General features: G+C 37.5%; 1 protein-coding gene across 1 annotated transcript; it reads left to right on the top strand.

Annotated features, from left to right (window-relative positions):
- The first annotated feature begins 2,440 nt into the window (after nt 1-2,440).
- st8sia1 (ST8 alpha-N-acetyl-neuraminide alpha-2,8-sialyltransferase 1) lies at nt 2,441-20,974 on the top strand. Its single transcript, XM_055191020.2, has 5 exons — nt 2,441-3,166; nt 4,027-4,171; nt 14,482-14,591; nt 16,690-16,782; nt 17,905-20,974. Exons 1-5 carry the CDS (start codon nt 2,988-2,990, stop codon nt 18,377-18,379), a joined length of 1,002 nt encoding a protein of 333 aa, XP_055046995.1. The 5' UTR covers nt 2,441-2,987; the 3' UTR covers nt 18,380-20,974.
- Nucleotides 20,975-27,240: the final 6,266 nt, after the last annotated feature.

The raw sequence follows: 27,240 nt of genomic DNA on the forward strand, positions 1-27,240 counted from the left end.
TAATAAAATTGAAAAATAAATATGGATGGACATTAAAACTTCTTAAACAACAAGTGGTGTTGGCCTAAGACTTTTGCACAGTAGCCTACTGTACTTCACAAATTTCACACTTACAAATAAGTCGGATAGATTGGTAAACGTATTTGGCGTGCTGTCCGGGGAGAGGGCTCTGAGCTTGGTAACTGGCCTGAACGCAGAGTATATTTCTGGGGGTCCTTGGCATCATAAAGTTTGAAAAGCCCTATTATAGCCAACCATATGTAATTGACTGCATTAAAATGTACACTCCTGTCACTGAGATGAGCTGTTACTGAGATGGTACCCTTTAAAAGGTCCTACCATTTGGGAACAGATCTTCTGAGGTACTAGTGGAACCAGTCTCCTTTCTGCTACACCTCACCTACAAGCCTGTTATTGTCATTTATACATTTTTCAGGTGAATCATTGTGATTATTTCTGTGATTTTTCCACATTTGCTATATCAATAAAAATGATTGGCAAACATTGCATTTAGAGTTATATTCTTTCAGTCTAATACATTTTAAATGCCGGATAATCAAAAACCTGAGAGCAGCATTTCTAACAACATTGTTTTTAAGTAAAGCATTTCCTATGGGTTTTCCCTCAGTACACACCACAGGATGCAAACAACAAAAAAGATCTACTGATGCATTTAAGAAGATTATTTATAACTGGGTACCACAAAAGCAATGCCAGATGTCTTTCAAGAAAACAATTCCTGACTTAAGTGACATTTAAGCCTGCAACATTAGTGACAGGGTGTGGAATGTCAAATGAATTGCCAGACAGACCATTGGCATCATCTTTATTATGTCCATACCCACATGCATGGTAGTTATGTGGGATAATTTATATCCAAAGATCTCTTTCTTCCGGCATAAAAGGGCGTTGTAACACAAGCACTATCATTTGGGAAATGGGATCAGGCACAGAAGGATACGTTTGGATTGGCATACTAACATATTATTTTATTTCTGTTGAATTTTGGGAGTAGTATGGGATTTTTTGTAAGTATGGTCATCCTTGCCAGAATATACACAAAATGCTGTATCACACAATGCATGCTTGACTATTATTTACCAAAAATAACTTTTGCATAACACTTAATTTTACACAGAAAATTTAAACTGCAAATCAAGCTTCAAAATAAAAAAATATAAAGCCAGGCTCCACCCTATAAAGCACCTAATACCCATAATGCAGTGCATATAACAGTAATGAACTGGAAAAGAAAATGATGGTATTTTACTGTGCATTTTGTGGTAAGTAACTGTAGAAATTACAGTGTACTTTGATGGTTGACAAATTCTGAAGATGTTATAACTCGCCTTCACGTCAATTCACTCCATGTTATCCATCCGACTTTTTGAGGATCATTAAATGGATTGTTTTCCTTTAATGCGCAAGTCCTTTATGTGCGCGCTCTTCTGCAACAGCACGCGCCTTTCTGCTCTGCTCATAGAGCATGCGGTTTCTCCTGTGCTGAGGAAACGGTCGTTTAATTTGACCTCAGAGACTAGACCCATTTACCTCAGAGACTAGACTAATATAATATATAGTGATTTTCAAACGATTTGAAGCGTCTAGGAGAATGATGTAAGGGAGAAGCTTCTGTTTTATCTAGAAACAGAGAGGCGACTACAATGCAGTGATAGATCTGTTAACCTATAAAAAACGGTGCTGAAAAGCACTAAAAGTGGTTCTTGGCTCGTAATCGGAACCATTTTTAGTGCTATAGCAGCTATGAATAAGCACTTATGAAGAACCATACGGGGGTCATATAGCACCACATATGGTTCTACATAGCACCTTGGTTCTACAGGTGCTACACAGGTACTTCATCGGTGCAATGGTTCCTCTATATGATTAAGAGCCAAGAACCACTTTTAGTGCTATTTACCGTTTGTTTTTAGAGTATAAAGTGAATGAATTGTTTATTTTTCTGTCAATAAATATCTGTTTTAATATCTGTGTTGAAGTCATTGTCTATTTATTTATTTATTTTATAAAATATAATGTTATCTTATGTGTGATGCTGATGTAAACTTACCTATTTTTAACTTGTGTTATGATAATACATTTAAATAGAAATCATTACTCCAGTAATGGGAAAAAATATTAATATAAATTTTTTATTAAATATATTAAATTAAACGTGTGTTTTATTTATTTTAGTTACATTATACATACTCTAAAACACACAATGAAATGACGTAAGAGTGGCGTTCAGTACAGAATAAAGATTAAAGGAACGCTCTAAGAAGTCCTGGTTTTCCTTTTTGGGATTGAGAAACATCCCCCTAACGTTATAGTTGATGGGGAACCAAAATTGTTAGCTGGGGTAGCACATAACGGTTCGTTGTATATAAATTGACCACAAGAGGGCAGCACCATAACAAATAATAAGTCAGGGCAATGGCGTGTGTTAAAGCATTAAGAAATTGAGCTTTGTCTCTTAGTCAGAAGATTACACCGGAGGTGCATGGCCAGATATAGAGGGAAGGCCCCAAATTTTAATTTGCATAACGGAACGTGATGATGATGATGTGGCGATAAAGTGCAGGGATCAGATATGATGGGGAGCTCATGAGGACGAGATACATCCGTGGGGAGATCATCTCTGGATTCAGATTTAAAATCCGGGAGATTTCTCTATCAGGACCACACCGAACGATGCATGGCGACCGCATCAACAATTTCATATTATAAGGCGACATTTAATCCGATCCTACACACCGGCTAACCAGGAGGGAATGTAAAAGGAGGCTTTTGATGAATGGAATTCTAGGACTGATGCGTCTCTGTTGGCCTCTCTTACAGAGCGCATACTGGAAAGAGGAGGATAGCGGTATTTCAAGGGTTCGTGTTTGCTCATAATGTCGGTGACACAGAAATAAAAGCGTGTCGGTCGCGAACACGTGTTTTTGGACTTGCTGTTTGAGATTTAGTTTGAACAGATCGGCGGAATGATGTCTTTAAGGTGTCACCGGAGTAAGTCGGTATGGGCTACTCTGGGCGTGCTGGCGTTGTGCTGGCTCTACATCTTTCCAGTGTACAGGATACCTAGCGACAAAGAGATGGTGGATGAGGTTCTGCGGCAGGGACAAACATGGACCAGAAACCAAACGGGAATTGAGCTGTACAGGTATTTAAAAGCGTTTTTGTTTTCGTTCACAATCACTCGTCTTTGGGAACATTTCTATGTCATATTCAGTGATGTAATGTTTGAAGACCGTCAATCAGTGTATCTTTCGCCAAAAGAAAGATTGCTCTCGTGCGGGTAGCACAGACGTTGCACGTTCGAGGATGAGAGTGCGCATGCGCGGAGAGAAATCTCGAAACGTTAAATTATGATGTGTCCCCGCTCTGACCTTTTTGTTTTAATAATAGTTACTTTGTAAAGGACCGAACACTGTAACCAACATTGACATCTAATATAAAAGAGATAACTTCAATTAGAAAGTAAAAATGGGTAAAGTTTTTTTTAATAATAATAACACAAATTCATGATACGTTTCTTCGCACCTAGAATATTTTTATTACGTCACATTTATTACAGTTTTGATAAGCACCGTTTTTTTCTGGCAAATGAATAATTTTATTGCAGTCATTTATTTGATTTCATTATTTTAATTATTTATTATAAAAACTTAAATATATTTGATCTGGCATTTTTAAACGCGTACGTCTTTTTTTATGCACAGGTTATAAGAACTATTAGGCTAATAAGATGCTTTCAGATTTGTAATCAGTTCTTCATGTATATATACAGCAAATGCAAAGGTTATACAAGAATTACCAAAAAGAATTGCTAGACAAAAAGACCATAAAGTGACAAATTAAGTGTAATTGCAAAAGAAGATACTTATTCAGTATTCTCTCAAAAAAGCATAGCTTGCCAATGAGATTATTCAGTTTGGTCACCACTTAAAAGCCCACTGCTGGTTTTCCCTACCATCTTTGGTCAGCGTTATTAACCTCATGATATGTCTCTCATTTTTCCAGGAAGCTGCTTACGGAATGCTGTGACCCAAAGAGGATGTTTATTGTGACTAAAGAGAACTCGCCAATTGGGAAGGTCCTGTGGTATGATGGAGAATTGTACCATTACCATACGGTCAACAATGAGACGTACCCCTTCTTTGTTCAGGTATTGTCTGTTTTTTGGGAGTAAAAGAGTTTGGTATGAAAGTCTGTTAAATAAGCTGCACCTTGTATAGTATTTTACTGTATATGTTTGTTTTACCACATGGAAATGTCTGTTTAAATAGATTTAGTGCAGTGATTTTATTTTGTGCTAATAATGCCCTCCATAAGTATTGGGCACTGGAGAGCAAAAACTGCTTTGTTTGCTGATGAGTCAAGTAATGTCTAAACATTAAATGAATATAAGACAAAAGTATAAACTGTCACATTTTATTTTTCATCTGTTTTAACATAAACCAACTCAATGGAGCAACATGTTGTTTCCTCGTTCTTATGTAAACCTTGTGCATGCAAAAGTCCGCTGGACAACAGGCCAATCTCAACATAACGCTGACTGTATCGAGATGTACGCCCCAGCATTAAATTACACATTAAACTAATTACAATGTTGTTACAATGCCAAAAACAAAGTTGTGACTGCTGAGTTAGCGCTATACGCTAGTTAATGCTAGCGTTTAGGCTTTTTTCTACTATTGAAGTTACAGTTACGTTTTGCAGGTCCATACTGCAAAAACACAAACTTACCATCAGAAACATCTCATTCCAATCTTCCTCAATTATGTATCTTTGTCTGATACAGGCTAAAACATAAACTGAACTGCTCTGAGAAAAAGCCAATCAGAGCAAAGCTCAACATTTGTATTTATGACCCTTCCAAATAATTTTATTCTAAGGGTTTTAAATTGACATGTAAAAACGTTTCTGGATCAATTTTGCACTTAAAGGCGGAGTCCACGATGTTTGAAAGCCAATGTTGATATTTTAAATCACCCAAACAAAAACGCCCCAACCCCAAAAGAATCTGGACCATCTGTTGATAGACCCGCCCCACACATACGCAACCCGGAATTTGATTTGTTTTGATTGGCTATAAGTGTGTTTTGGTAGTCGTCCCGTCTCCTTTTCCAACGCGTTTTTCAAACATCGTGGACTCCGCCTTTAATGTAGACACATAGCTTTTATGTAGATGTAATTTAACATATTATTCCAATGCATTCTTTGGCACCTTTAAGCGATGAGCTGTGTCCTAATGCATTAATAGTTTAGACATTAAAACCAGAGAATGTGTAGTATCGGTTTGACCCATTGCATCTGCAGTCTGAGTCTTGCATTTGGTGAAAACACACATTTGTCAAGATGAAAGGATGTTGCTTTTTGTTGGTAAATCATGTATGTTTTGAAACAAAATCAAATTGTCAGGGTTTGGTTGATACAGATGAACCCAGTAGCGGACGATGAGGGGTTAAACAAAAGACTTTAAAGTCGCTCGATGCATTTTTGGCATTTTCGTCAAACAGCGACCCCTAGAGTCGCTGGAGAATACTTGCAACTGTCGTAATTTCCCAACCCCACTCTGTACACCTCAGAGGATAATGACCAGTAAATATTAGGCTACTGCATAGTCTACTAAACTACAGATGATGGTAATAGGATAATAAGAAGTTTATTCCAAGTGTAGAGTGCATTAGGGGTGGCACGGTTCACAAAACCCTCGGTTCGGTTCGTGTCACGGTTCTCGGTTCAGTATGGTTCTTGTTGTTATTTTTTCTTTTACTTTTTAACACTCCAGAAATGTATTATCTTATTAATGTATTAATTATCCATAATTTAGGATACAGTATTAAAAAAGTTATATCATGTAATCATGCACAAACTAAATTTGACTTTAAGCACATTATTGGGACCATCCCTGAGGAAAGCCAGATGAGATTTTGACACAGCAAGAGGGAAGACATTGATGATTTCAACATGCTTTTCATTTATTTGGCAAAAAAGAGAATGTTTATTGCCATCTACATGAACTTTATGTGCATTTTTAGCACACAAAGATAACTTGCATTTATCAAAATGCCAAATTCAGTGTAACTCTTTATCACTGAGAGGCTGCTTAAATACTGCAGAGAGTATATGTGGACGAGAGAGAAACATAACGTTTACACCTGTTATATTTAAATCCGTCTCTTTTGTCCACTTTTGACTACTTCTGTCCTGATTACTTTAAGTGGCAGTTTATGAAATAAGATCGCGCAACTTTCACACGGTAGCAAAATGAAACTACGCGGAAATCAGCCGCTTTCGTTTTATCAATGAAAGGCTAAAAATAGCGCTGAATACGAAAAGACGTAAAACATACGTAAAAAGACGTAAAACAAAATTGTGTTCAGTACCTCAGATTAAATGGTCTGAGAGAAGGCTGTCTCCTGTGGCTCAACCCATAGACTGCAGTTCTATCTATTGTTTTATTTCCGCTGTCATCATAGGTAACATGAAATAAAAAATGTTTCCACACACCAAACTTATACGACGACGCTGGTGCATCCTCCAACTCTGGGCAGACTTCCTTTTCTCTCCCTCTTGCCATTTCTACACGTAACATGACCGGCAGCACTCACTCTCCACAGCAGTCACCTCTTCTTTCGCGCTATTCGCGAAAGGGAAACACGCTATCTGGGGTCACATACAGGGCATGAGGCTACATTGCGCATGCCATGAACCGTTGAACCGTACGACACACACGCGCTCCGAACCGAACGGTTCGGATTTTTTTCATGAACTGTGCCACCCCTAGAGTGCATATAATAATAAAGTAGCCTACCGCGTTTGCCGGCTTATAACGTTTTTACATGATTGCAGCTAAATCACCAAGTAAACAGTCTATGTCTACTGTATCATTTCATTTGTGTTCTTTTATTGTAATGTAAACATTACAAAATGCCATGACAAAGTTAATTGTGTACGTTGCATTATTTCATAACATTGATCGTTATAATGTCACTATAGATGATTATTGCTATTTATCATAATAGTTTGCAAATTGTGGATGTTTACTTTACACTGTTTACAACCTCTAGGCTTATTTATGAATTACAAATAAGAGATTTACTTACTAGTCCATCAACAACATCGCCAGATCAGCATCCCTGTTGCATCCAGTGCTGTCTTTTAGCTCACGCCAATGAGTGGGACTCTTGTCCGGTTCCTAACGCGGTCAGATTATCTTTTCCTACTCTCTTCCGAACACGCTTTCTTAACTTTTAAATCGTTTAGCATCACGTCTCAAATTCGCGCGTGCAGTTGTTGTTATAGACTTGATCGACTTCATGCGGCGCTGCAAGAACCGACAGCAGGATGACGTCAAAGTGCCGTCTCGGATCATTCTCGCGGTACTTTGACGACGGTTTTTGCAGCGCCACACGAAGTCGAACAAGCCTAACGTGTGTGACGTTGTTGCCGTAAAGCAAGTCGTGATTTTCGCGGGATTTGTTAGGGGCGCTTCTCTCAAGCTTGCATTGGTGGTTTTTCTAGTGGCGTCCTCCCCGAGCTTCAACAGGAGGATGATTCGCACTACTATGACTTTGTTTACCACCAAAATAACTTTGAAGCTGTTATATTAAGGTAAAATAACTGCATAGTGTGTCTTTAATGAACAACAAGAAGAAACAAATCCCACATGGGGGCAAACTGCATTAAACCACGTCTAGACTTGACTAACAACTTGACATAAAAACTAGACTAGATAATTGACTTGAATAATACATGACTGGAATAAACATAAACAGTACAAATGATCCTGCACAGAACAAATAAAACAATGGCATTAAATAAGGAAACCAAAATTGAATGATGACATTAGCAATGTTTGTAGATGCCAGTTTTAAATCATACAAATCAATCTGTTAATCCTATTTTCCCTGCTGAAACATAAACCAGTTATCTCGGGCTGGGGGGGGCTGGTCAGGTGGCCAGTTCATCACATATGGGACAAATTCACTTTAATAAAAATTATATATTTCACTTGAGTACAGAAAAGCAAAATCAAACAGAAAACAGTGTTTTTGCAACCCCTGCTACAAACTTTAGTGCATGATGTCACTGCTTGTCATTTTTCGGACGTTACGTGCCATCGTGTGTTAACTATTAGTGCTACACATCTGTCAACTAATTAACAGACCAAACCTTCTTGTTATAATAAGATCAGCATAGAGGCCAGCATGACACTGTTACCACTGGGCTTATCTGTTATCCTGTTGTATCATCCTCTTCTTCTTAATCTCAGGCAGGTTACAGTAAGAACCATCTCCTAACCTAAAAAGGTGGAGAGAAAATGTAGAAAAGGATTTAACTTGATGTTTGCTTTTAGAAGAAAATAATTAATGCTCTGCAATCTCAATGCTTAAGTATTTTGGGTGGTTAAGGGCCTTGCTTGTGGTTGCATTTCCACAAAACAAATCAGCCCACACCCCTTGTCTCTAGAGTCAGTTTTTCTTTTAGTGGATTGTTTTGACATTTTATTGTACTTGATTTAAAAGTCATTAATCGTTTCAAACCACAATACAATTTCTTTTCAACAAACAAACCATTTAAAGTCCCACTGTAGTCATTAAAGGGATAGTTCGGCCAAAATCGATATTAAACCCATGATTTACTCACCCCCAAGCTGTCCGAGTTGCATATGTCCATCATTTTTCAGACAAACACATTTTCGGATATTTTAGAAAATATTTTTAGATCTTTCAGTTGATTAAATGTAATATTACGGGGTCCAGCCATAGTCCACGACCTTCAAGTCCAAAAAAAGTGCGTCCATCCTTCACAAATTAAATCCAAACGGCTCCAGGATGATAAACAAAGGTCTTCTGAGGGTAATCCGTGCGGTGTTGTTGTAGAAATATCCATATTTAAAATTGTATTAACGTAATTAACTACATTCCGGTAGCGCCGCCATCTTAGACTCAGGAGAGAGTATTAGCGTAGTGTACGCACTTTTCTTAGTACGTATGACAAATTCGTAGGGCGGGGGGACAGAGCAGCAGCAGAGAAACCGCTGTAAGCTGCGTAAGCTCTCATCCTGAATGCGTATGTCACTAAGATGGCGGCACTACCGGAGGGTGGTTAATTACGTTAATAAAATTTTAAATATGGATATTTCTACAACAACACCGCACGGATTACCCACAGAAGACCTTTGTTAATCATCCTGGAGCCGTTTGGATTTAATTTGTGAAGGATGGACACACATTTTGGACTTGAAGGTCGTGGACTTTGGCTGGACCCCGTAATATTACATTTAATCAACTGAAAGATCTAAAATATTTTCTAAAATATCCGAAAATGTGTTTGTCTGAAAAACGATGGACATATGCAACTCGGACAGCTTGTGGGTGAGTAAATCATGGGTTTAATATCGTTTTTGGCCGAACTATCCCTTTAATTGTATCCTTTAAAACTCACATTTGAGCATCAAAACAGCATATGTAAAAAAAATACTTATTCATGCCTTAAAATACCTTGAATTTAACTCCACACTCTTGCCTCTTAGTATAAGCGGATCTATGAATATGCAAATTAGCCCCTGCCTCTACTATGGTCCAACATATATGTATAAATTAATATTAGGTTATTTAAGGATATTAAAGACATTGAATCTAACAAATCCACTCCCAGCTCATCATTTGGGCTGCCGGGGTTCATCAGACTTATTGAACACTGCCAAGCAGCTTTCATTGAGCGCTTGCTCTCCGAAGTTGTCAGCATGTGTGTCTCAAGTCTGAAAGAATTGATGGGCACTAGTGTAACAATTCAATTTTATTTATATAGCGCTTTTCACAATTACTTATTGTTTCAAAGCAGCTTTAAATTAAGAAAAGCAGTGGAAACACTGAAAAACCGATAGACAACATAAGTAGCAAAATACAGCAGCTAAGATTAAACTGAACAAGCAAGCGTAGTAATATGTAACATATAGAAGGGGGTATTACGTTAAGCCAAAGTCAGCTGACTCCCAGGGGTGGAAAAAAACCCAAGGGAAAAGTCCTAGGAGGAAAAAACCCTTCACATTAGCAAACCCACTTCACATGACCTAAGGCAGAGTTTCCCAAACTGGGATTCGCGAAACCCCTTGTGGTTCGCAGGGGGGTTCTAAATTGATGAAAAAAAAATTGAATCATAAAGTGTAAATAAATAACTTTTAAATAATTAGGCATATGTAATCTTGTTGTAACTTGTAAGCTCCAAACTGCGAGGAAATAGCGAAATCATTATATTATTTTTATATAATGCGCAGGTCATTACGTCTACGGTGCATCCAGTCACACCCCCTTGTTGCTGCCCCTCCCCTGCTTTTCTATCATATCTCAGGTGCATATTACCACCCTCTGACAGGGGCGAAAGCATTAATGCATGTCGAATGTTTCGGAACAGCCACACAAGACCGCCTACTCTCCGTCTATTTATCTAATCTGAAGTACTGAAAACAATGTTTTACATCTTTTCTGACTTCTGGCGTGAACACAAAGTGTACAGCGCTATCTTTAGGCTTTCTTTGATAAAACTCAAGCGTCTGATCTCTGCGTCTTTCATTATTTTCATTTTGCGCAATCTTATTTCATCAATTGCGGTGAAGTATCAGAGAAAGCTCTTACATATACATGTACAAAACACTGTGCAGCATGTTTACTTACAACACAAGCAGCGGACTCTGACATAATATTAGTTTGCATCCATTTAAACCCATCATTAATCTCGCTCGCGTTTTAAATGACAGCAGATGGACTCGCCCACAGCCTCCACAGACCACCCCCTCACAGTATTCAGGACAGAAGCGGTCGAAAGTGGACAAAAGAGACAGATTTAAATACCAGCTGCGAACAGAATGTGTCTCTCTAATCCACTTGTGATCCGATCGACAAAAACACATCTTATTAATACCAAGTGTAAACAGCCCCTGATGCCAGGGAAAGTGTTGAGGAGTGGCTGTCAAAGGGAAATGGGCCAAGAAGGCCAAATTAGTTACAAGTCCTGGCCAAATAATGTCTTCGAAGTGCATGGAGAGATTTTGTAGTGATTACAGCACAAGAATGTGATTTCTTCACTCAAGTCTGCGTTAAAGTAGCCAAAATCTTTTTCAACAAAGGTTGATTGTAAGTTTAATGGTTTACAGTAAGGCAGCTATATAGTAAAGTAAAAAAAAATGTATTTCTCTCGACAAAGAAAAGGGGCAGGTGCTCAAGCCCCCTTTGATGTCTATGTGTGCACGTGCCTGGTTTTAATAGAGCTATAAATTAATCCAATTCAAAGGTACAAAGGAAATAATCTGCAGATGCAGTTTGATCGCAGCAGAGGATGAGCCACTAGCAGCTAAGAAGCAAAGCGCCGATTCACAGACTGGAAAGACAGTGTGTCCAGTGTTTTGTCGCCAAAAACTTTAACAGAATATCTCAGCAATTGATTGTCAGACAATCCTTATACAAACAATGTGCTTGAACGGCGAAAATGCTTTCTTGCACTCAAATCTTGTATGCCTCAATATGGGTATCTCTGCATCAGAAAAGGCATTTGGTGTGTGTGGGCGCATCTTGGAAGAGATACGCAAGAGCCTGGGACTGCAGTTGCTCAGTAATATCATATTTCTCCATAGCAGTCTGAAATAGGCAAGTCCAATGATTCAATAATTTTAAAAATTAATTTTGTAGTTTTTGTATTTTGTGTGCAATTAACTTGCAGCCTTTTTTTTAAAGGAACAGTATGTAAGAAATTTATATCAATTAATCATAAAATGGTCCTGATATGTCACTAGACATTAAGAAATCATTTTCATTTCAAATACTTATATCACTGACAACAGTGATCCGGCCAGGATATTGTCATTTAAAAAGTGGAGTTGCAGCCCTCAACTGATGTTTATGTTGGCATTTTGTGTATTGGCCACTAGCTGTGTGATTGCAGTACCAGTTTTAGCCACAAGTTTTGTGATTGCAATACCAGTTTTGGCCACAATCCTACATACTGTTCCTTTAATTCATTCAAACATTATGCTCATAGCAACCCAAGACTTGACTCAGCTAAAACTAATTATACACCTTGAATAATTAGTGTTTAACATTTCTTACATGGCAAGTCCAAAGGATTACTGTAACTGATTTATTTGTCAGAAAGGTTCAGGCTATTCGCCACAATGTGCATTGAAAATGAAGCATTTGGTCCTGTTTTCCACCCCCACTCTCCATAATGCAAAGCCCAGCACTCTACTTTCTAAAAATAAACGTGCATGGGAATGACACCCGTATGGGTCCTGATTGTCATGCACTGGGCACCCTGCCGTCTCACAGTCGCAGTGTTCCTCCTACACGGTCTCCAAACCCACGCTAATTATTGATGGACACACACACATGCAACAACTATTCGCTAGTCTCACATGCCCACACTATACTTTAGTGTTCTTCGTACTCTGTGATTTAGTGAGTATACTTACTTAAAGCTCTCACTTAAATTGCTATAAACAGTCTCTTTTTAACTTAAGGGTTAAAGGGGAGAATTTTTAGCAGTGTTCGTTGTAGGAGTGTTTTATTTTACTGGAAAGGACAACCCAAGTCAGCACATAACAGACTTAATGTAATTTAAAACAACCTTGTGCAAAAACAAACATGTAATGTTTATCGGTGCGTGACGTATCATTGCGTATGCAGTATTTTGATTACTCCCACTCATACTGATGGGAGCATTGAGTGGCTACTGTGATCCATGGTGATGCTTTTCTCTCCTCTTTTCTAAGACATTTTTGCAATGCTGTTAAGGCCTGGGTATAGTTTACTTTTTACAAAAAACAAATTTGTGCAAATCACATTCACATTGGATAACAACTTGCTGCCTGTACATTATTCTGCTTATTAAATGGTTATTTACCTCATAAGTAAGGACCATTAAATATTGATTTGAAATCTTTTATTCGTTCATTTGTTTTTCAATATTTGACTATGTTCTTACCTCAACTTAGATGGATTAATGCATACCTATCTTTGTTCCATGCGTGCACTTCATCTTTGTACAGCGCGTCGTGAATGTGTTGGCATTTGGCCTGGCCCCATTCGTTCCTTGGGATCCAGACGGGGATGAATTTAGAAGCCACCAAACACTTCCATGTTTTCCCCATTTAAAGACGTAGTTACACGAGTAAGTATGGTGACACAAAATAAAACATAGCAGTTTTTTAAGCGAGGCTAGGCTAAATGCTAACACATTCACAACACACTGTACAAAGATTAAATGCACGCATTGAAAAAAGATAGGTATGTATTAATTTGTCTAAGTTGGGGTAAGAACATAGTAAAATATTAAAAAACGATGTTTTCCTTTAACATGTGTGTAAGTATGGTGGCACAAAATAAAACGTAGCAGTTTTTTAAGTGGATAAAAAATAAGAACTATATTGTATGGCGGAAGAGCACTTAGTTTGCAGCACTTCGACCTCGGCGCACAGTAACATCATCACTCCTGACTACTCCCCCTCTCGCTCAAACTTCCCTCAATATTACTGCAATTGATGTCAAAGAGATGCAAACTAGGAAGTGGTTGGTGGCTTCTAAATTTATCCCTGTTTGACTCCAAAGGAATGAATGAGTCAGGCTAAATGCTAACACATTCACAACACACTGTACAAAGATTAAGTGCATGCATTGAAAAAATGGGTATGTGTTAATTTGTCTAAGTTGAGGTAAGAACATAGTAAAATATTAAAAAATGGTGGTGTTTTCCTTTAACAAATGCAAACCTTCCACGAGGAAAACCTGTTTACTTAAGTCCAAATGACTTGCAGCATCTCAGTTTCCGTGTATTTTTAGTTTTGAGATGTTGTTATCTAGGAATAAAAAACCTGCAAATGTCGCGACTGGCCAATCAGAATGAAGCATTCCAACGAGCCGTGTAATAAGTAGTCGATAAAACACTCCATAAACAAAACGGACCAGAACATGTGCAAGCTACATCGATAATGTTGGCTATCTATGACAAATTGTGCAAAGTGGTCAGGAAGTAACCTCATTTGCACCACAAGACCTACTTAACTGCTCCTTAAGGACTCCTGCAGGCCAGGACAGGTATTACATGCATCCAATCGTTAAAATAGGGCCCATTGTCTGTTAAATAAGTTTGTCTTTCTTCTTCCTTACAGCCTTTACACAACCACTCAGAACATCTTATCAGCTTGCACCTAACCACATTGTTTTGTTGTTCTTCAGTTTTGTAAAAAAAAAAAAACTACATCTAAAACAAAGGAAATGGTGAATATTCTGTGCATATGTTGAACTATAAGCTAAAGCTAAAGTGATAGTAATCTTTATTGGTTTCATGCTTCCTTGAAGCATCTGAATACTGAGGTAACTTGATTTTAATCTGTATTCATCAAAAGAAACAAATGGAAATGTGTGTCTTTATTGCTTTGACCCACTTATGTAAGACACAGTGTTTTTGTGTTGCTAGGATACACCACTGCAGCTTCCACTAAAGAAGTGTGCGGTGGTGGGCAACGGTGGGGTCTTGAAACACAGCGACTGTGGAAAAGAAATTGACCAGGCTGACTTTATCATGAGGTGAGAGAGAATATCACATGCTCAGTGTTTGAATAAGAATGTGTTCTGTATTCCATGTATTGTTTATATGTTATTAACAATACCTCAAACCAGGCCTGTTCACATAATAAAAAAAACAAAACCCTATAGAAGGAGAGTCACAGTCATATCAATGAGAGACCAAAATGCAGATATTTGAGAAAAGAGTCCTCTTTAGCCAATAAGCACACACTAGCAAATACCAGGGAATTCCCTATCTTGTGACAACCCATGATCATCATAGAAATCGCATAGCAATGCACAGGCAACCACTTAAAGGAATAGTCTACCCTTTTGCCATATTAAACTATGTTATTACCTCAACCTAGACGAATTATTACATATCTATCTTTTTTCAATGCGTGCACTGTACAGCATGTTGTGAATGTGTTAGCATTTAGCCTAGCCCCATTCATTCCTATGGTAACAAGAAAAAGTTTTACTTTGTGGCACCATACTTACTGGTATAACTCCTCATGTAACAGTCTTTAAATAAGGAAAACACGGAAGTGTTTGATGGCTTCCCTGTTTGGTACCATATGAATGAATGGGTCTAGGCTAAATGCTAACACATTCACGACGCGCTGTACAGTGCACGCATTGAAAAAAGATAGATATGTATTCATTCGTCTAAATTGAGGTAATAACATAGTTTAATATGACAAAAGGGTAGACTACTCCTTTAAGACACCTTTACTGTTGCTTTAGGCTACACTTACATGACGACAACATAAACATTGTTTTCATATACAGACGTAAACGTTGATAAATCGATTTCTGTTTACACGAATCCACAAATATTACTTAACTCTTTACCCCTCATTGTAGAGTTATCTCGTCAATTAAGAGAAAACGTTTCCGTCCCAATGACGAGTTTTTATGGCAATCCATATCTCTGCTATTGCCGCCCTTACCCAACATATAAAACACTGAAGCATCCACTGATCCAAAAACAGTAAAAACTCTGTGTATGTTTTGATTATCGCTCTGATTTGATCTCAAACAAAAGTCGTTTACAAAATGCAATTATATTAGCTTTTCTGCACAAAATTTTGTCACATGATGTCTGATCATGTAATACGCATTCATCACTCTCATCAGTACAAAACCATAAAGACATATTTACACTTTTTGGACTTTTCTTTAAAAAAAAATCCAGATAATTTACTCACCACCATGTCATCCAAAATGTTGATGTCTTTCTTTGTTCAGTCGAGAAGAAATTATGTTTTTTTAAAGGAAAACAATCCAGAGTTTTTCTCATTTTAATGGACCCCCCAACACTTATAATGTGTTTTAACTTTTTTAATGCATTTTAAAATTGCAGTTTCAAGGGCTCTAAACGATCCCAAATGGGGCATAAAGGTCTTATCTAGCGAAACGATTGTCATTTTGGTAAGAAAAATAAAAAATATGCACTTTTAAACCACAACTTCTCTTCTTCCTCCAGCTGTGTGATGAGCCAGTGCGACCTCAGTCAGTGTTAGTTTCTCATAGCTGGGGTAATGTGATCCCTTTTCCTTAATCCAGTTAACAGTCTGGCTGCAGCATTCTGAACAAGTTGTAAACCAGATAATGCATTTTGGGGCAAGCCACTGTACAGTGAATTACAATAATCTAACCTAGATGTGATAAATGAATGGATTACAAATTCCAAGTTAGAAGGAGAAAGCAAAGATTTCATTTAAACAGAGGTCTGCTCTTTTATTTGATATATTGTATGTAAAAAAAAATACAATTTTCTGGAAGGCATTAAACTTTTTAAAAAATGTTGGAGCTGGCTGGGAATTTTTTTCCGAAACGCTGGTGGGGAAAGAGATAAATGAATTCACGGATTTGTGAAAATGGTGACGTCACATGCATGTGTATTACGTGTTCAGACATCATATGCGTATATGATGTCTGAACACGTAATACACATCCATGTGACGTCACCATTTTCACAAATCTGCATTTACACAGAGATGAAAACATTGTCATTTTCAAAAACATTTTTTTGGTGAAAATGTGTAAATGGCCCCTTAATCTTTCTGTTTGCATCTGTTCTCATCCAATCTCTTTCCATTTCTTATGCATTTAGATGTAACCTTCCTCCATTGTCCGAAAAGTACACTGCTGACGTAGGTACCAGAACACACCTAGTGACTGCTAATCCTAGCATCATTGAAAAGAGGTATGTCTACATTTTGTCCCCAATTTTTGCTTTTTGTTTTTTATAGCTTATGCAAGTTATTTACTCGCTGTATTGACCAGCTGATAAAAGACATTGAATGGTTTTAGAAGGTCTGTCAGCCTAGGCTGGTCTGTTTACTGGTTGTAGAAGAGTTTTAGGAATTTACAGCCATTCAGGAGACAAGCTACCCAACCAGTTAAACCATATTGAAATCTACTAAGACCAGCCAACTAGCTTAAAGTGACTTTCAGTGGATTCGCCAAAAGTGAGTTTAACATAATTGTTTGAAACTATTAGTATCAAGGCATGTAGATTTAAAGGTCCAGTTCTTTCTTTCTGTGTATTTTACACACAATTTGCTTATCTGTATAGCGCTGTTTTCACTGTCCTAAAAACAGGCTGATGTCTTCTCTGTTTGGTGAAGTACCTCCTTCAGAAATACGTATCGAGTTCTGATTGTGTAGTTTGTTTAGTGTGTTGTGATTCGATAGCAGCTTAGCTTGCCATTAGCTTAGCTGGCGACTGACGTATTCCTGTGGGCGGAGTTTAGTCAAAAAACTGTTCTAGTGACGTCATTAAAGCAGGAAGTAGAGGGCTGTAGTCCAAACTGACCGTTCGATGTAGGCTTTAAAAGGGGAATTCTGTAAAAGAAAATATATCGCCTGTCAGTGAACTTTGAGCTTTATAGTTTTACAGGTATTATTTATGCTATTATAGCAACATTACACACTAACTAGGGTTTAAAAAATGGGATCAGAAAGAACGTGACCTTTAAGTTTTTTAAACCTGGTCACTTCATGTGTTTTCTCTGATCGGATAGCTATCTGATTTGTTAAAACTGTTCCATTTACATTTGGCCACATAAATGCGTCTTGGCATGCATATGTTGTAAATTATTTATAATTCACCAAATGGTCATGCACTAGTATTGTGTAAATGAGCTACTATGATTTTTATCTTTTAATACTTGAGTTTATTATTATATGTTATACATAAAGACATACTGCATGTTGGTGGACTTTCACAATTTATTTTTCCTGTCTATTTTTACATTTTGCCTGCAAGAAGGTGGTCATTAATGGTCATTAATATGTAATGTTTTCTCATTATCATGTTTTCCAGCTTTCAGAATCTACTCTGGTCCCGCAAAGCCTTCGTAGATAGCATGAAGGTGTACGGTTCCAGCTACATCTACATGCCTGCGTTCTCCATGAAGCCCGGTACTGACCCCTCCCTCCGGGCATACCACACCCTTGCGGACTTCGCCACCAATCAGACTGTTCTCTTCGCCAACCCAGACTTCCTCAAAAACGTCGGGCGATTTTGGAAAAATCGCGGCGTCCATGGCAAACGCCTCTCAACCGGGCTGTTCCTGGTGAGTCTTGCACTTGGCTTATGCGAAGAGGTGACCGCTTACGGTTTCTGGCCATTTTCCGTAGGCCTTGACGAGCGACCGGTCAGCCATCACTATTATGACAACATCCTCCCATCCTCTGGATTTCACGCCATGCCTGAGGAGTTCCTGCAGCTTTGGCACTTGCACAAGACCGGCACGCTGCGTATGCGTGTGGGCCATTGTTCAAAAGCGGGGGAGTAGCAAGAAGAGGAGGAAATAGGAATAGAAGCGTTGCCAGGGGCAACTCCCTTTATTCTCACAGGAATAGGATGGCCATCTTTCCCTGTGATTAGCATGAGAATACTGTGAGTTGTCATGTGACGCCCCACCCCCAAAGCTGGGCTTTTTTCAATGCTTGACCCCCTTGTATGTAGTCCACAACACAACCTACCCGTTATTGCCAAGGGACTCACTTGCATGTATACCCATCCTCATGTATGTGCTCAATGGGGGTTTGTTGCATCTTTCAGTAAAGCTGGTGGGGGCTCAGGTGTCCCATTTAAACTACATCCACCAACAGTATAGACCATTAAACCCAGGGGCTAGTCCTTTACTTAATGTAAAGATGGTTTGGGGGAGGGTCTCTTCTTCTAGAAATGTCTTAAAGAGGAAATGAGAACAATGCGGTGACCATTTCATGTGTATTTATCTTGAGTGCAAATAATGAATCATGTGAAAATCAGTCTAAGAGCGTTCATATCTACACAGCCTGGAAAAGGGAATTTCAGCCGGGAATTGAATGTGAATGGCATACAGCTGTAATTTGCAAATTATATTTTAAGGCTTCGGTTTGTGTTGTCGCCGTGTGTTTTTTACAGTTATTTAAAGGAAAGTATACTGTGAAATGCATTGATTTGTAATGCATTTTATACATGCATCAGAAGTTTGACAGATCCCACGCAATGCAAATATTTGCATTTGTGCATTTGGCAGACGCTTTTATCCAAAGCGACTTATAGGTGCATTATGTATTACATTACATCAGAAGGTTGAGTGGGATTGAACCTTTGTGTTGCAAGCACACAAAAACCTAGAAGACGAAACCTACAGGAACATTTTCAGGATAAACAAAGCAGATGGGATTTCTTAAAGACAATAGGAAGAATGAGTAACTTCCTGTGCCATTGGAAGAGCTGTGAAGACCTTTGGATACTTAGTTGCTGCTCTTCTCAATCATATGAAGGCACGATTGTGGAATTAGCCCTTGTGACAAGATTAAAGGGACACCATGAAAGCTTGTTTTTTTTTGGTATTTTTGCTTGCTAAGGTGCTGGACACCTGTTCCATGTATATAATCGATCGCTGATTTCATTACCATAAGTATTGTGTTTTTGAATGTAATGGCAGCCTTTCTATTATTCTGCTCAGTAACTTTTTTTTGCATTGTAATATTGTTTTGTTCAATTGCACACAAGGGTTTTAATCTTGTATCGTAGGTGCTATAGATGTCAAATATTCACTCAAACTAGTTTCAACTTGCTTTTTTATCACAAAATATTTAGATACACGAGTGTTAGAAAAGATGTAACACGTTTGAGGCCGGAACATGCACTACGCAAGTACGCACATTTTAAATTTGGACAGTGCATTACATTAAGTGTACAGTCGTTTTATTTATTAAGTGTGCATGCTTGTGTTACTGTGACGCAACAAACTTCAGTATTGATTATTGTTACACAGGAAATTAGTTCAAATATCTGTGCCATTAAACCAAATGTTACTTTTATTTAAGTAGCTGTAAACATGTTGACATGCAACAACGCATGCAATGAGCTCATGTTGCCAGAACAGTTTGTGTTGCGTACTTGTGTAGGGGTTTTTTTGGGCAGTATTGTATTTACATCAACAAAACCCCTGTATTTGGATTTTTCATCGGCCGAGTATTACCATGAACACGTTTTTACACTTCTTAAGCGCGTGCCTTTCGATAAAAAAAAAAACAAAGGCTAGGGATTGGTTTTTACTGAGTGTAAGGATAATTTATTATTTTTCTTTGCCTTCAAATTCTTAACATCACATTGTTTGTTTATATGAGGGATTTTATGATGTATTACTTACTTATGTGGAAAGACTTCTGATTTATTATGACGAATGAAGTGCAAATTTTGAAAGTGGGTGTTGAAATGTCTAAGCATGCTGTATGAGAAGGACCAATTTATAGTTGTTTATGTACTATTTTAACTTAATTGCCAGAAACTCCATTTTGTTTTGTACACGAGTATGTAGGAGCTGGCATTATTTATTTATTTGCACCTTCGTGCTGTTCAGTATTGTGAATGAGTGAGGTCGTAGTTTGTATGTAGGCATGCACGACTGTGATGTGTAATTGGTTTTTGAAACTGATTTTGAGTTTTAAACTCGCCAACTGTTTTTGCCAAGTTTTGCCCTTTGAGTTTCTGAGCCATACAGTATGAAGGTTATGTTCCCTGCTAAAACTGAGCTTACCTCAAATGTACTTTACACTGTTAACTCCATCAATGAAGCTCAAAAGAGCTCGAATCTTAGAAAATTGTATGTTTTACTCCAAAAAGGGTCCTAATACGCCCATTTTCTTTGCTCAGGCGGTTAGGTGATGGATTTACTTGAGCGCATGTCACAATTTACTAACAGTAAACAGGAACCGGGCCGTTGTTTCTGTGCCAACTGGGTTATGCAAATAAAGGGAAAAATGAACATTTTGTGTTAAAAGTGAACAAAATACTTTCAAATAATAAAAACCAGTGTCAACTAGTCTGCTGCAGTATGTATTGTGTGAATTGTAATTCAGAATGACATTAAATTTGTTTGAAGTATGTACCACTGTGTGTGTTCATCTAAGATCATATTTACTATAACCCATAGTCTCTTCACTAGTCTGTGAAAAATACAGCATTTGAATATTTGTGTCAATCCGCTCAGAGAAAGCGCATTCATTTTCTCTCCAATATAATTTTATGTGTTTTTGGAGACACCCAAACATCATAGGACCCATTTTATTGAACAAAGGTGGTTGGTGGTTTTATGGTTAGGTAGGGCAAAACCAAAAATAGAAAATGATGCAACCATGAGTTGAAACAACGAGGTTATAGACGGTTTCAGCAGTAACAACATAAACAGGTGGTTTTCGTGGTCATCAACTTCCGGTAAACTGAACAACAAGCCCTAACAACAAAGTCTTTTTAAAGTAGTTTATTTATGTAACAAGCAAAATAAACAACACGTAGATTACACCCAAAACATTTGTTATTTTCGACGAGGTATTTGTTTAAGAGTTCAGTTTCAGCAACTAGTCAGACCATTAAACAAACAGAAACCGCAAGTAAAGTTCGGACCACCAGACGCTTATCACATTATCGCACGTGTGCCCGATGAAAACGGTCTATATGAGAGCATAAGAATGAGAAAAAGATGTTACTCAAATGAAAACAGTAAATTACTAGCTCGGGTATGAATTTGTTATGTATTCTTTTTGTTGTGGAAATCAAGTTTGTTACTTGGCTGTCACAAGCAGTAACACATATTAGGCTAGCTTAAGTTAATTTAAAGCTAATGAATCTGGATTACTGAATAACTGCTTTTATCATAAGTGCGAATGTAACAACATGTGCGTGTTGTATAACTTAATATTTAGACATCAAATATACAACCGTAGCCAAAGAGGTATCTGAATCCCGATATTATTCACACCTATTTCATGTACTACGGCTTTTGATCAGTAAGTCATTATCGATCTGAAATCACTGTTAGTTCTAGTCGTTTATAACATGCATTTGAAGAAGCAACACTCGTCAAACATAATCATTATACATATTCTTTATTATCATGAAAATACCTGAAAAGGTTTGAAGAACAGCAATATAAATATATCCTTAAGTCATTTACGTGCATGTTTATGGTACTTCGTCTACAGCGCATATTGAGTTTCTGCACGAGAGCGCCCCCTGGCTTTTGGATGTTAAACCGTAATTCATTGAGAAGCACAGCAATTAAAAATAACCCAAATATTGACTTTGCCCATTACATGAACTTAATGTAATGGTTCATAAAAGCCTTTGATACTTATGTAATTTGTATACTATAGTAACATCTGACAAAAATCTTTAAAAACACTGAACCAGAAGACATTGTGAAAATTAATATTTGTGTCATTCTCAAAACGTTTGGCCATGGCTGTACAGTGCACTTCATTAGACCATATTCAATTCCTTCAATTAATGGTCATTTTATATATTTGCAATAATACCGTATTTTATGATGTTGTGGGTGGTCAGGTTTTTTCTGCTAAAACGTGGCTCCAGAAAATGAATACAACCCGAGTGTGGGCTATGAAAAGATTGCAATGCAGATTAGAAGAGGCGATTTTAACGCCTACACAATTGCTGCAAATGGTTTTATATTTTTGGTAAACCAGCCAGAGTTCACATACACCAACCCCTACACAGCAATGCAGGCCTAGCAACACAAAAATCAACTTTGGTTTAAAAAAAAATAGCAAGCGCCTTGCAAAAACTAGAAACTAAATTGCATAGTTTATGTGTACACTCATGGCCACTTTATAAGGTTGCTAGTACTGGGTTGGACCCCCTTTTGCCTTCAGAACGGCCTTAACTCATCATAGCATAGATTTAACAAGGTGTTGGGAACATTCCTCAGAGATTTTGGTCTATATTGACATGATAGCATCACGCAATTGCTGCAGATTTGGCAGCTGCACATTCATGATGTGAATCTCCTGACTACATCCCAAAGGAGCTCTACTATTAGATTGAGATCTGGTGACGGTGGAGGCCAATGGAGTACAGTGAACCCATTGTTATGTTAAAGAAACTATTTTGAGATTTTTTGAGCTTTGTGACATGGTGCATTATCCTGCTTGAAGTAGCTATCAAAAGAATGGTACACTGTGGTAATAAAGGGATGGACATGGTCAGCAGCCATAAATAGGTAGGCCGGAGTGTTGGTACTAAGGATCCAAAAGTGTGCCAAGGAAATATCTCCCACACCATTAGCCTGTACCCTTGATGGATGGATACGAAACTGTCACTCACTGGATATTTTCACTTTTTCGAACAATTCTCTGTAAACTCAGTGATGGATGTGCGTAAAGATCTCAATAGATCAGCAGTTTTTGAAATACTCAAACCAGCACCAACAACCAAAGTCACTGTTTACTTTGGGATTTGTACCTTTTGCATATCATTAACATGTACTAACACCCACAGGTGCACATCAAAGGAAATCGTGAATCGGATAATTGGTGCCCCTTAAGAACCACACTGCAAAAAAATGACTTAATAATTGATATTTATTTTGTTCATCAAGAAAATGCATCTGTACTAAAAACAAGACAAAAATACTAAGTAAGAAAGTAATTTTTGCAGTGCATCTCAGCTTTTTGCACACTATAAAAAATAAATAGTTGAGAAAACGTATAAAAAAGTAAGGCAACTTGATGCAGTAAGACTTTTGAGTTGTCTCAAAATGTATTTATTTTTTTGTTTGGCCAACGTATATTTGTTTGTTCATGCAATGTTGATTGTCGTGTTTATCCAACACAATTATCCTTGTCACAGCAGCTGAAACAACAGTTACTGTTGGTGAGTGAGTAGGTAAACCACAATGCTGCAGCGTGCCGTGAACATGAAACTCCACTCATAAAGGTATCCTGAAGTCTTTATGTGTTTCAGCCCAAGCTTTAACCAAAACCATTTTGCTTTGAACACACTGAACACACATCAATCTCAATCGTGGTAACATTGAATGGTAGCATGGTAATAAATTAAGAAATATTATCCAAAAAAGTGATCATGCCCCAATGTATGCTTGGAACATTCAAACCCTTGTTTTTTTCTAATTGTTTGTTTAGATTATTTTGTTTGGCAAGTTGGGCAAAGGATTTGAACAAGCACTTAAATATAAAATAATGTTAGCAGGATAATTATGCTTATGTCATTCAGTAGCCTAAACACAAAATAATAAATTGACCCCTTCAAACAAAAAATCTATGTTCAAGTTACTTTATTATCTTTGTTGGATAAACATTTTAAAGTTGTTTTTTTGCAGTGTACAGGATTCAATTGTGTGTTGTGATGTCTTTATAGAACTAATTTTTCTTATACATGTACAATGACCTTTTTCTCTAGTTTCATTTCACCTTAACTAGTTCCCGTGTTTTCAACATTGCAATGTAAGGCTTCATATAATTTAAGGCAAACTTCCTGCACCCTTGAGAGCTCAGCAGAAGTTTTCGATGACGCTTTGAAGTCGTGTGGTTTATGCAGGAAGTTTTCGTTTAAAGATAGTATAAGCATGTTTTGCTTCTTCATATTTTATTATGCTTTAAGTATTGTGCAAATGTCTCATTTGCCTTTGATCACAATGGGTGTATTTCTCGATAAAGTGATAATGTAAAGCCCCACTGAACATGCAAACTTCTATTTTGATGCATTCGAGTCAGCCGTCTAGATCGTAAACATAATCAGATCAAGTTACAAATGATTATCCATTATTCATATTGGCTTCACATGAAGGTGTGTCATGTTAACATTAATCTAAAATGACTTACAAGATCTAAATTTTTTTTCCAGTCAGTTACTGGAAACTTAAAGGAATAGTCTACTCATTTTCAATATTAAAATATGTTATTACCTTAACTAAGAATTGTTGATACATCCCTCTATCATCTGTGTGCGTGCACGTAAGCGCTGGAGCGCGCTGCGACGCTTCGATAGCATTTAGCTTAGCCCCATTCATTCAATGCTACCATTTAGAGATAAAGTTAGAAGTGACCAAACACATCAACGTTTTTCCTATTTAAGACGAGTAGTTATACGAGCAAGTTTGGTGGTACAAAATAAAACGTAGCGCTTTTCTAAGCGGATTTAAAAGAGAAACTATATTGTATGGCGTAATAGCACTTTTGGGAGTACTTCGACTCGGCGCAGTAACACCCTCCCTCTCTCATTATGAGAGTGAAAAGGGTAGCGGACTTTTCAGGCGAGTCGAAGTATTCTCAAAAGTGCTATTACGCCATAAAATATAGTTTCTCTTTTAAATCCGCCCAGAAAAGCGCTACGTTTCACTTTGTACCACCAAACTTGCTCGTATAACTACTCGTCCCAAACAGGAAAAACGTTGATGTGCCTGGTCACCTCCAACTCCATCTCCAAATGGCACCATTGAATGAATGGGGCCAAGCCAAATGCCATCGAAGCGTCGCAGCGCGCCCCAGCGCCCACGCGCACGCACACAGACGACAGAGGGATGCATCAACAATTCCCAGCCAAGGCAACAACATATTTCAATATTGAAAATGAGTAGACCATTCCTTTAACCCACAGCCTCTCGCTCTCTCTCTCCGTTTTGCTCTCTCACTATTTCCCGATTGTGCATTATTTCAAAGCAGCTTTACTAAAGACTTTTTGTCCAGTCGAATTAAAAAAATGGTTTGTAAAAATACTGCTCTGTAAGCAAACTAAAGGCAACTGTGGCAAAGAACAGATTCCATTGTTAGAAACAATTGTAAAAAATGACTCCAACCTGTCACTGGGACAGTATCCTTTAAAAGGGTCCTAATACAGTATGTACCCTTTGGTACAGATGTGTGTACATTTGGTACCATTATGTACATATGAGATACTTGTATGAACTCTCTAGGTTTATTTTTTTTTGAAAGGGTTAATCAGGTTCAGTTTGGTAGGGCAATTCTCTTTTAGATTTATATCCTTTTGAGGATCTTGATATTCTTATTATTGGTATCTGGCTATATGCTTGACTGTACTCTATTTATATTGCTTCAAAATCATTCATCTAAATAAAAAAATTTACTTAATGCAACCTTATGAAGTCAATGCAGCGACAAGAAATTTGAAGTAAAAATATGACTTTCTTCTGCAGTCTATTGCATATTAAAGGTATTGCGGAGGATTTCCTTTTTCCAGGTGGGTCATCAAGACTATTGGTCCTCCTAGTTGTCAATCAAGAGAGTTGCGCAATTGCATTTTTTAAAAAGTGGAGAAGGCGGTTCTTTTCTAAAATTCGAGAAAATCCTCCGCTATACCTTTAAACAAGCTGAAGCTAGCCCTGCAGGTCAATCTTTTTGAACACATGAATAAGCGTTTGCCAGTTTTCTTACTTAGTCTTACCCTTCTGTTGACGCGCTTGTCTAAGCCATCTGAGGTTTGCATCAAGTTTTATACTTGTGCAACTCACACAGTGTGGACCAACATCTTTGCCTTAAACAGATTTTTAGACATTACAGGTCATTGAAACTTGACCCACCACACTCCATAAAGGAGAACAGCACAGATCATCTCTTAATGTAACTGATATGCAATAAATGCTAAATGAAAGTGAAAGAAGAGTATGGGCTGCACGTGTATCTGTATCTTGCAAAGAGATAAAAGTTCAGGACCTCAATGTGCACCATTTATCTTCATTATACTGTCCTGAGTTTACCTTTAATATACTTCATATAATGGTAAATAAGACTTGGCACAAGGTCAAAGGTAAATCTCACTTAAACCGTTCTTCCTCCTTTGCCCTTTGTAAACAGCGTTGTCTTTGTGTTCTCTTAATCAGATCTTAAAAGTCATTATGAAGTCGATCTAGAACAGAACACACATTATAATGTCTCTATTATATCAGCTCATACAACTGTGGTAGCCATAATGACCCTCCACCCTCCCTTTAGAAAATTCATGTATTTTATGTAAAGCATAAAACTATATAACTATATATACTATTTAATTCATGTAAAAATGGATTATATACAACATCAATAACTTATAAATTATTAACTTGTTAGTCCATGAGTTGGTTCGAATAATGTAAAATAACGCTTTGACGGCCTGGTGATTCAAGTGTGCTTAACAAACAATTGGTTAGTGTTCTTCTAAAGGTGCCAAAGAATGCATTGATACAATATGTAACATTGTTCACTGATATATACATAGAAAGTATGTGACTTTATTAAAAAGCATTCAGCCAATAAAAAAGCAACATATTTTTGTACTGCATTCAAGCTATTTATTTCATATTTATGGGAATTGGACCTTAATGTTCCAGAATAAAATCTCACAACG

Source organism: Misgurnus anguillicaudatus, chromosome 1, assembly GCF_027580225.2.
Source record: "Misgurnus anguillicaudatus chromosome 1, ASM2758022v2, whole genome shotgun sequence".
NCBI classification, from domain to species: Eukaryota; Metazoa; Chordata; class Actinopteri; order Cypriniformes; family Cobitidae; genus Misgurnus; species Misgurnus anguillicaudatus.